The sequence below is a fragment of the Rhinoderma darwinii genome, chromosome 4 (assembly GCF_050947455.1).
Source record: "Rhinoderma darwinii isolate aRhiDar2 chromosome 4, aRhiDar2.hap1, whole genome shotgun sequence".
Classification (NCBI taxonomy): domain Eukaryota; kingdom Metazoa; phylum Chordata; class Amphibia; order Anura; family Rhinodermatidae; genus Rhinoderma; species Rhinoderma darwinii.
Genome location: NC_134690.1, coordinates 106,373,223 through 106,385,083, shown reverse-complemented (window position 1 = coordinate 106,385,083; position 11,861 = coordinate 106,373,223). Strand labels below are relative to the sequence as shown.

General features: G+C 36.3%; 1 protein-coding gene and 1 long non-coding RNA gene across 3 annotated transcripts in view; both read right to left on the bottom strand.

Annotated features, from left to right (window-relative positions):
* Window positions 1–1,859: 1,859 nt before the first annotated feature.
* Window positions 1,860–11,861, bottom strand: part of LOC142759363 (uncharacterized) — a 16,933-nt gene continuing 6,931 nt past the window's right edge. The window contains exons 2-4 of the long non-coding RNA XR_012883127.1: window positions 9,467–9,588; window positions 5,415–5,505; window positions 1,860–2,380 (exon numbers count right to left, since the gene is read on the bottom strand). This is a non-coding gene — a long non-coding RNA (uncharacterized LOC142759363). The remainder of the gene's footprint in view (window positions 2,381–5,414; window positions 5,506–9,466; window positions 9,589–11,861) is intronic.
* LOC142759361 (zinc finger protein ZIC 4-like) overlaps window positions 10,461–11,861 on the bottom strand; it is a 5,390-nt gene continuing 3,989 nt past the window's right edge. For both annotated transcript variants that reach the window (XM_075861452.1, XM_075861453.1), the window contains one exon: window positions 10,461–11,308. In XM_075861452.1, the coding sequence (XP_075717567.1) occupies window positions 10,875–11,308 (434 nt within the window). In that variant the 3' untranslated portion in view covers window positions 10,461–10,874. The remainder of the gene's footprint in view (window positions 11,309–11,861) is intronic.

The window sequence follows — 11,861 nt, the reverse complement described above, 5'->3', positions numbered from 1 at the left end:
TTTGAATTTCTGTACAATATTGAAAGTCATTTTAAAGTCGATATAGATAACAACTGTACCTATGTTTTTAGACAGCAGAATTTACTGCACATATTGTTACTTCACATATTCCCTGATACGCTGAGCTGCCCTTTTTTGCCCATGAATGTGATTGTGTGTCCCTCACCTATTTCTCTATATTGCACTGCAAACATTTTATTAACATTTAATATTTAAAAGGATTTTCCCACTTTAAGCATTATAACCTATCCACAGAGGATTTTAAGTGGATCACTGGAGGTATGCTTTTACTACAGAAAACTAAATAAGGATCATAGAGAAAACACAGGTACAGGATGTGATGATGTTTTGTTGTTTTTTTAAAGCATTATCCTCCCTTAGTCATAACATGACTAAGGGGCAGTGCCTCCCAAAAATGTGTCTTTCCAAATGGGTCCTGCAGGTTTCTGAACGCCACCGACCTGCAGTGTTGGGTGAGCTGACACTCTTTTTATTATTAACTACCGAGGTATCTAAAACAAGTTTTCCTATGACCCCTATTCTATTATCCATCCCTGGTTTTTGGGGGAAATTTTTTTAGAAGGGAGAATTAATCTTCTGACGCTAATGTGAATACAAGCTGTACTACATGTGTGTCCTTAATGATTTATCTAATCAAATGAAAGAAAATATTTACGTATTTATCACTGTTAAGAAGAATTTAAAGAAAAATGGAAGTTGATGTCACAGATGTATATGTATATATATATACATATATATATATATATATATATATATATATATATATATATATATATATATATATATATATATGCCTTTTTGCATCAGTAAAGCACAAGAACAAACACTATTCATACTAAGATCACTGCCTATAAGAAATATACAAAAAAATATCCATGTCCCTTTAAGTTGGGAGAATATACTTGACTCTTATTGACATTGCATCTGAATGTTGCCCATATTCTGATTGCCTTGCTCCCATTGCAACTTTGGATAATAATAATAATAATAATAATAATGGGCACTGGTCCCATTGCATTGTACATTCTGGAGCTGCAGCAGCAATACTTTGAATAGTGGTTGCATACAAACGGTTATCATGTAAACTGTGCTGTTTTGACAATATTGATTGTACAAAATATTATCACCATCTGGATGGCCAAGAGGGCTATACCACTAGGGTTTGGGAAAAAAACAGGCAAATCTGTTCTACTAGGTTAAATTGCATTCTCACTCATCTGTCTCCATATCTCCCACAGAGTATAAAATGTAGTGCCTGGGCATGCGCCACCTTGTCTCTGCAAACAGCTCACATGGACCCCCATGTCAGGGTCCCCAATGAGAGGACACCCATTCATCAAACATTTATGGCATATTCTATTGTGATATGCCATTTATGTTTTTGGTGGGTAAACATTTTTAAAAGGGCTGGTTAAATCAGCCAGCCAGAAATTTCCCCTGCGGCAGCTACTGCAAGGGAAATGTTGCATAACATGCTGACCACTCAGAGTGTACCAGAGCAGGACCCACGCTTACAGAACAGCTCAGAGATGCCAGAGTGGAGCAGTCTGGCCTCTATGAGCCTTATGCCATTCATATGCAGTAATAGGGCATACGCACAGGGATTGTCAACAACCCGTTTAAGGAGAACCATAAACATTAACATTACACATTACAGGACCCCCTTCCTGCAACTGATTCCTCTGCTGGGCGCCTCTTTCATCGGCTGGTATGGATAAGATAACTGCAGTGTAACTGATATTTTTTTTATTCCAGCAGTATATGCCTATAGTCAAAAGCCATGCTGAGCCCAGCAAACGAATTCAGGTGGTGTTCTGTATTAGTCCAGCATGCCCCAATATGGTATATGGAGAGGGATTCTCTAAGCCAGACAATCATTCTCATTTATTGGTCAATAAAGAGTGAAAATAAAAAACAAACATTTATATATACCCATTTTATCAATTGGAGAGACATTCTTCAGCCAAGTTAAAATTTTCTTATTTAATTCCCTATGTCACAACCACTGATGCCCTGCGCAGGGTGGTTAGAAATAGGCCTGTAATTACTATTTTTCCATCCTAGCCCACCAGGGGAAAAAGGGACTGACACTAAAATGGCATATTATATAACGAAAAATTATTACACAATTCATTATTTTCATTACTCCGCTAAATAAGGCGCTTTAAGGCATTTGTCCATTTTCACTTTATGTAGAATTTTCCATATTATCTCCCATAACATAATCTTTTGTAGCTTTTATATCTTATCGCTTCTTTTACAGATATATGCAGTTGTTAATATTAGGTCCACTTTCCACCACTTTCATGTGTAATGATTTCGTTTTGCAGGGAGAAAAATGTTGTATTTCTCCCTGATTCTGAAATATTCTGTAATGTAAGGGAAATCAAACGCATTTTAGCATCATTCATGTGCCTAGCTCAGCAAGAAACACTGCAATCTGTCCATCTGATTAAACCTGCAGAGGCAAAACCTGGCACACCCACAGTTACTTCCATTTTTGGCCATAAATGCATTGTTATATACTTTACCATAAAATACTGTATATATGCGATAGATCTCACAATCATGGCGAATTCTGATGTCTGTGTAAAAGATCAATTTTTAACTGATGATGCCCCATAGTTAATTAAGGGCGCTAAATGGTTCATAGATTGTACTACTATTGGAGTACTACATCAAAGAGGGCTGCAGTGTAAGCTTTAAAATATGTCCAAATATCCAAGTGAATTGTAAATCCTGATCCCCAGTGTGTGTTTAATAATCCTATCATTGACCAAACATCATAAATTGTATCCAATGTGCTGTGGTATAGATGGACTATGGAAATTGTAGGGTGCAGATTCATCTTCTAGTTACCTCCCCTAGCAGAGATGGACTCTTGGCATTATAGGGTATATATTGATCTTATAGTTACCTGCACTAGAAAAGCTGGACTATGAACATTGTTGTGTATATATACATCTTCTAGTTACCTCCACTAACATAGATAGACTATGGCCATTGTAGGGTATATATTCATCTTCTAGTTACCTCCACTAACATAGATAGACTATGGCCATTGTAGGGTATATATTCATCTTCTAGTTAACTCTAGTAGCATATGTGGGCTATGGGCGTTATAGTGTATAGATTCATGTTCTAGTTACTTCCACTAGCAGAGATGGACTCTGGGCATTGTAGGGTATAGATTCATCTTCTAGTTACCTCCACTAGCAGAGATGGACTCTGGGCATTGTAGGGTATATATTCATCTTCTAGAAGAAAAGAAGAAATGATCCAGCGCTGAGTCGTACTTTGGATTTAAAAAGGAAGCAGTATTCCCACCTTTATTGGGGTATTGAAATAAAATTGAAGGGAGACGCAGTCCCAAGACGTGTGCGGATAGTAGGCGTTTTGCCCTGGCCTACGCGTTTCAAGCACGAGCTGTGCTCTTACTCATGGCAAAAAGAATTCTTTTTGCCATGAGTAAGAGCACAGCTCGTGCTTGAAACGCGTAGGCCAGGGCAAACCGCCTACTATCCGCACACGTCTTGGGACTGCGTCTCCCTTCAATTTTATTTCAATACCCCAATAAAGGTGGGAATACTGCTTCCTTTTTAAATCCAAAGTACGACTCAGCGCTGGATCATTTCTTCTTTTCTTCTATTTGTACACCGCAAGCCGTAGCGGGGATCCGAGCGGAGAGTCTGGAGACGCATCAAACTCGTGAGCTGGAGGTTTCCTCCCTTCTTTACTATTCATCTTCTAGTTACCTCCACTAGCAAAGATGGACTATGGGCATTGAAGGGTATATATTCATCTTCTAGTTACCTCCACTAGCAAAGATGGACTATGGGCATTAGAAGGTATATATTCATCTTTTAGTTACCTCCACTAGCATAAATGGACTATGGGCATTATAGGGTATAGATTCATGTTCTAGTTACCTCCATTAGTAGAGATGGACTATGGGCATTGTAGGGTATAGATTCATCTTCTAGTTACCTCCCCTAGCATAGATGAACTCTGGGCATTGTAGGGTATAGATTCATCTTCTAGTTACCTCCACTAGCATAGATGGACTATGGGCATTAGAAGGTATATATTCATCTTCTACTTACCTCCAATAGCATAGATGGACTATGGACATTGTAGAGTATATATGTATCTTCTAGTTACCTCCAATAGCATAGAAGGACTATGGACATTGTAGGGTATAGATTCATATTCTAGTTACCTCCACTAGCATATATGGGCTATGGGCACTATAGGGTATAGATTCATGTTCTAGTTAACTCCACTAGCATAGATGGACTATGGACATTGTAGGGTATATATTCCTTTTCTAGTTACCTCCTTTAGCATAGATGGACTACGGGCATTGTAGGGTATAGATTCATCTTCTAGTTACCCCCACTATCAGAGTTGGATTATAGGCATTGTAGATTATATATTCATCTTCTAGTTACCTCGAATAGCATAGATGGACTATAGACATTGTAGGGTATATATTCATCTTCTAGTTACCTCCACTAGCATATATGGGCTATGGGCATTATAGGTTATAGATTCATGTTATAGTTACCTCCATTAGTAGAGATGGACTATGGGCATTGTAGGGTATAGATTCATCTTCTAGTTACCTCCCCTAGCACAGATGGACTACGGGCATTGTAGGGTATAGATTCATCTTCTAGTTACCTCCACTATCAGAGTTGGATTATAGGCATTGTAGAGTATATATTAATCTTCTAGTTACCTCCACCAGCATAGATGGACTATGGGCATTAGAGGGTATAGATTCCATCTCTAGTTACCTCCACAAGCATAGATGGACTATGGGCATTATAGGGTATAGATTCATCTTCTAGTTACCTCCACTAGCAGAGTTAGACTGTAGGCATTGTAGAGTATATATGTATCTTCTAGTTACCTCCACTAGCATAGATGGACTATGGGCATTGTACGGTATAAATTCATCTTCTAGTTACCTCCACTAGCATAGATGGACTATGGGCATTGTAGGATATATATATACCTCCACTAGCATAGGTGAACTATGGGCATTATAGGGTATAGATTCATCTTCTAGTTACCTCCACTAGCATAAATGGACTATGGGCATTGTAGGGTATAGATTCATATTCTAGTTACCTCCACTAGCAGTGTTGGACTATAGGCATTGTAGGGTATATATTCATCTTCTAGTTACCCCCACTAGCATAGATGAATATATACCCTACAATGCCCATAGTCCGTCTTCTAGTTACCTCAACTAGCAGAGATGGACTATAGACATGGTAGGGTACATTATATATTCATCTTCTAGTTACGCCTACTAGCATATTACTACAAAATCACGCAATAATAATGGATACAAAAGAAGCTCTGCTCCAATTCTTGAAGGATACAATTTACTGGAGCTGTAGGATATGACCGGTCACTACAGCTGCTTCCATAAACACTTGTACAAGTATTCTGTGCTGTTGACACTTCAACTCCCTATAAATAAGAACGGGTACATTACGTTAACAGCAATGGTTGTAGATTATGGCATATACTGTATTAATACAAATTCTATGTAAATGAAAATAGCACTGTTTTGATTGATCTCACAAATCTTAAACTATATGCATATCTGTATACAGCATTTAGGACTCATTCACATATGACTGGCTCACACGTCATGGGGTCCGTTTTGTGTCCGGTAGCATAGGTTTTGCTGCCGGACGTCTTCCTGAGACAGAGAAGCATTGCTTGCTGCGTTTCTCTGTCCGGTTTATGGACACCAGACACGTACAGATATGTGAACCCAGCCTAGTCTAGGAAATGGGATCACAGACTTTTATAGATATGACTATGTGGCAAATTTTGTTAGTCCTGCTACAGCATCGTGGAACATAATGGTGCTCAATAATAAATAAGAGTAAAGCTGACTATATCATATAAACTACATGCTGTGGAAACATTATACAATCCTATGCATATATGCCTCAAAAACCGCTATAGCAACAGCGCCCCCATTAGAAATGGTTACAGGAATCACAGATGATAGATAGATAGATAGATAGATAGATAGATAGATAGATAGATAGATAGATAGATAGATAGATAGATAGATAGATAGATAGATAGATAGATAGATAGATAGATAGATAGATAGATTAATTTATGTACAGGGTGAACAGAGCAATACAAATGTCAACTTGACACATGATAAGTGCCGTGAGTGAAATATATATAGGATAGATAGATAGATAGATAGATAGATAGATAGATAGATAGATAGATAGATAGATAGATAGATAGATAGATAGATAGATAGATAGATAGATAGATAGATAGATGATAGACAGGTAGATAGATAGATAGATAGATAGATAGATAGATAGATAGATAGATAGATAGATAGATAGATAGATAGATAGATAGATAGATAGATAGATAGATAGATAGATAGATAGATAGATAGATAGATAGATAGATAGATAGATATTATGTGATTCTTTTGCTGGTAGTCTGTGCATTTGTATCTTCCTACGGAAAAATTCCGGGAAGGGATTGCAGAAAGTGTTGGCTCCTTTTGTTGAAGCTAGTTAATCTTGTCAGTTAAATAGTTCTTAAGTTACTAGTGACCTTAAAACCTTTCCATGGACCATGCTAAGTAACTTTGTAATCACAGCCCAGCTCCCTGTGGACAGATGACTGAGCGGAGAAATCCAAATCACCACTCTAGGCAGTTTCAAAGAGGGGGCATTTGCAAAGCAGCCCATCTCCCTGTGCTGAAGAGGTTCAGAGGGCAGAGAGGGATTAAACTTGCACTTTATCAACACAGTCTACACCTGCTCTGCAAATAGGAGTTTCACTTAACATTATGTGCCCAGTGCATCTTTATACACACTGGTGCAGGCATAAGGCATTCTCGTGAAGATAATGTGGTTGTAGCTACTCCTATAATGGTGTCACTACAAGGTATATAACTCATGCGATGTTACAACAGTACAAAACACTACAACTTTCAGTGCATACAGGCAGATAACACATAGTTCATGCGATTTATCTGAATATACAGATCGATATATTCGATTTGATGTGCATCATTAGGCTGTGGCTTTGATGACATATACTTTATAATATTATTATTATTATTTAGCAGTAGTGTTATTGTTTTTGTTGGTGCTGTTTTTGTTGGTGCTGTTGTTGTTGTTGTTATTGTTGTTGCTATTATTAATACTGGAAGTAGAAGTAGTAGAATTGTTGTTTTTCGCGTTATTAGAAATATTAATAGCAGTTGTATAATTATTATCACTATTGATGAAAGTGTTAATCATGTTGTTGTAATTGTGGTTGTTAGTAGAAGTAGAACTGTAATTATAATTCTAACAGTAGCTGATGATGATGATGATGATGATGATGATGATGATGATGATGATGATGATGATGTAGTGGTAGCAGTAGTAGTAGTAGTAGTAGTAGTAGTAGTAGTAGCAGTAGTAGTAGTAGTAGCAGTAGTAGTAGTAGTAGTAGTAGTAGTAGTAGTAGTAGCAGCAGTAGTAGTAGTAGTAGTAGTAGTAGAAGTAGTAGTAGTAGTAGTAGTAGCAGCAGTAGTAGTAGTGGTAGTAGTAGTAGTAGTAGTAGTAGTAGTAGTAGTAGTAGTAGTGGTAGTAGTAGTAGTAGTAGTAGTATAATAGTACTAGTACCAGTAGTAGTAGTAGGGATATTGTTAACAGCACTACTACTATTATTCATATATTCTATTCATGCCTTTGATGGATATTAGTTTAGTATATATTACATGCATCACCCTTTTCAGCTGCACATATTATAACATTATAATATTCCATGTGATATAAGTCTTGTTTGTGGCCATGTTCCCATTGAGATAATCTATTTTGCAGGGGTGCTGAGTGGCTTTTCAGCTAACTGGCTGCTTGGACTTCACAAATCGCTGACAAAGAACCTTTAACGTTTCATCAACGTTGTTAGGACAACAGGGAAGTATGTCCCAGATAATAACTCCCACTTCAAAGATCTGCCAGCTCAATAGAAGCCGGACCATCCTTTTTATTCAGCCACATGAACTAGCACTAAAGGGAGTGAACTGTTTGGATTTTTTTCGTCGTGTTTATTTTTCTCCTATTCATAGAGGTACTTGGATAAAATAAACAACAAGACAATTACTTGCACATAGCCTTTATCCCATTTTCTGCCAGAGACCACTGATCCAGCCCCAGCAGCAAGGGGTTTAAGTTAACCCAGATCCATTGGTCAGTATATAAACCTGGTCGAGGAATGTACATAGACATAAGTGTGTATGTAGATAGTAAAGGCACAAGACACTCCCTGTCAATTAGAATTGTTGTATGTGCTCGTTTATATTTGTTTTATACATTGTGCATTGAGTATAATAATTTGGAATGACACTATATTATAGAGCTGTATACAGATACATAAGCCATATTTTTTTATATATATATTTCTAGGAGAATATATATATATATATATATATATATATATATATTTACCTTTTTTTATTTATCACTAACAACTATTTAGCTATGGATTGAATGCGATAAATACATGTAGTGAGTTTTTGGTTCTGGATAAACGTAGAGCTAACCGTAGAATAGATAGATAGATAGATAGATAGATAGATAGATAGATAGATAGATAGATAGATAGATAGATAGATAGATAGATAGATAGATAGATAGATAGATAGATAGATAGATAGATAGATAGATAGATAGATAGATAGATAGATAGTTTTCACTGTGTGTGTATATATATATATATATATATATATATATATATATATATATATCATGAGCTATTCACATATAGATGGAAGGTATATAGTATAAGTGGGGAATCTGCTGTATTAAGCAAGTAAGAAACCAAAGGTCAGTCCAAATGTATCTTAATAGACTGTGTCTCAAATGGAGTGTGCCTCCTTTGAAGGCAGCTTGCTATTGCTGTGCTCATTACCATAGAGACCCTAACGTGGCATGCTGATGCACCATAAAACTCACACTTTCAACCCCAAAACCAGACTCTTTGAACAACCCGAACTTGATTAGTCCTTTCTTCCATTCTTCTCCTTAAAAACCATTTCCTTGCCTTTTGAAACTTGGCCATCAAATCAAAATGAATTCTCTGATCACTGAAGAAAAGCAGAAACAAAAGTTTCCTGACGCCTCAATTCAGGCGGCCCCTTTTCTTCACTCACATTATTATCCATTTTTATTATGATCTGGAACAAGTGCCCCTTCGCGTGTTTTTTGTTTACTGGAAATTAAATGATTTAGCTGGAGTCAAACAAAAATATCTACGTGTACACACAAGAGAAAGACTTCTTTAGACGTAAATATTATGTCCTCCATGAAAAGGGTGCACAGGCTCCAGACTTAGCCTTTCAAGAATTAAGTATGACTTGCCTATTGCCATAGAAATCCTAACTTACCATGAAGATTCACCGTTGGGAAGAATACTTCTTTGTAGAGGGAGGCTTTGATGTCTAAAGCATAATATTCAAGCTTTCAGCTGTGACTGTCTAGATTACCTTGAGAGCAACAGGGCAGACATCTGTAACAAGGAAATGAAAAATTAAAGGTGATTAGTCTATAGAAGCCAACAGTTTGAGAAATTCACACCCAAAGACAAGAATGGGAAGCAGATCTTATCTCTCATATGCAAAGTGCTCTGCAGATGCTCTGCATACATTTTCTAGCTATGGAGAACTCACAGCTACCATCTTGAGAAGAGAAATGTTCAAGTCTGGATGACCTGAGTGAGCTACTTAGCGCTTAGATTCCATCCATCCTAATGGCACTTACTGATTCATCACTCATTATCACTGCTTTATAACAATGTAAAACACTTCTTTGCATCTAGTAATAGGTTATAGAGCACAGATACATTGTATCCAAACGTTCATTAAGCAGTAGATGACATACAACTGCAACCCACAGAAAATAATATCACTGAGGCTGTTTGTCCCTCTCAATACATTGTTCCCTTATTTTCTTAATTTCAAGCAGAATTTCAAACACAGGAATCAGATAAACTCTTCCGTTCATGGTACAAAACAGTTTATTTTACAGAACATAATATAAGCTCTCTTAAGTCAAAGATTAAAAGAAACTTCACAAACATGTTTCATTGTCCTGTCTGTACAATAACATTATTTTCAGAGCACTGTGAACACCGATGTCTCTTAACGAACAAAGTGACAAATGTAATAAAATAATTACACATTCCCATAGTGTAGTCCATGTGGCCAAACTTGGTCTCTTTACACAAAGGAAAATATATACATATCAGTATACACTATAGATTCATTTTAAATATATATATATATATGTACATCTGGCTGACCATGACAACTATTAAAATATTTTATTGGTATTTTATACAAACCAGTAAAAAAAATAATAATAATAACAAAGCACTTTATAAAAAAAAAAAAGCACTAGCACTGCAGCTGACAAAGGGTTAAGCAACACATCATGAGGGCATGTCTTCAAATAATTTTATTGTGCACAAATCCTTGACAAAACACTTTGGTCGATTGGTGAAGGACTTTCCTGAAAGGTGAATTGAAGATTGGACAGGGAGGGTGTGCGTTTCTGGTTAAATACAGGATAGACTGAGAGAGGGATTCTGGGTGTCCTGGTCCAATGTTGACCTTACATTCATTCTCATACCACACATAATGGTTTTATTTGTGATCATATCATATGAGCCTATATGTTAGTTGAATTGGTCCTGGGTTTTCTTCAACAGGCAAGGCCTTTCTCTTCAGCAGTCTTTATAAAATACAGTACCTAGACTCAGTAAACCATAGGAGTGTTGCACTGGTTTGGGAACAGTCAGTAGTTGGGCCTAGCTTCGCAGTTATTGTAGGAGGCCTTCCTGTGCTCAGGTGAAGGTGTGTGGCTGGGTGGAGTGGGGATACCACTTGCTCCTGAGCTCTGGCACACATACCATTCACTCAGGTTGGCTTGCGAAGATGAAATTGGCTCAGAATGAGAGGATGCAGCTGCAGGATCCTGTCCTGAATCAGAGGATGGGGACACCAGAGAAGGTATGGAGGACTCATAGCCTGAGCTTGTAGGTGGAGATTTGCAGTGTACTTTCATGTGTTTCCTCAGTGAGCTGGGGTGTGTGTAGGACTTATCACAGCCTCTCACTTTACAGTTATAAGGTTTGTCACTGGTGTGGACATGTGAGTGCTTTTTTCTGTCACTGCTATTGGCAAAACGTCTGTCACAGCCTTCAAACTCACATTTAAAGGGTTTTTCTCCTGGAAGAAAAAAATAGAACAAGACAAAATGATTACAAGATCTTTAAGTGAATAATAACTTTTACCAGAATATTTTAAAATAATGTACCTAACATATACAATGAATATTAATATGTTAATAATCGATATTATATATATATATATATATATATATATATATATATAAATATATATATATATATATATAAATATATATATATATATATATATATATATATATATATATATATATATATATATATATATATATATATATATATATATATATATATATATAGGAGAGATTAACGTGAAAAAAATTACAACAATAATGGTCATGGTATTTTTATTATTATTATTATTATTATTATTATTATTGCTTAGTGTCTTCTGGCAGATAAAGGCTATGTGCATTATTATTATTATTATTATTATTATTATTATTATTATTATTATCATTTCTATTCACAGCAACCGTTTATTTTATTACCATAAGTTCTTCATTGTAAAAGAAAGAGAAAGCATATGAGAAACTTGGATGGGTTGTGTTCATGTGGGACAAACGTCTATATAT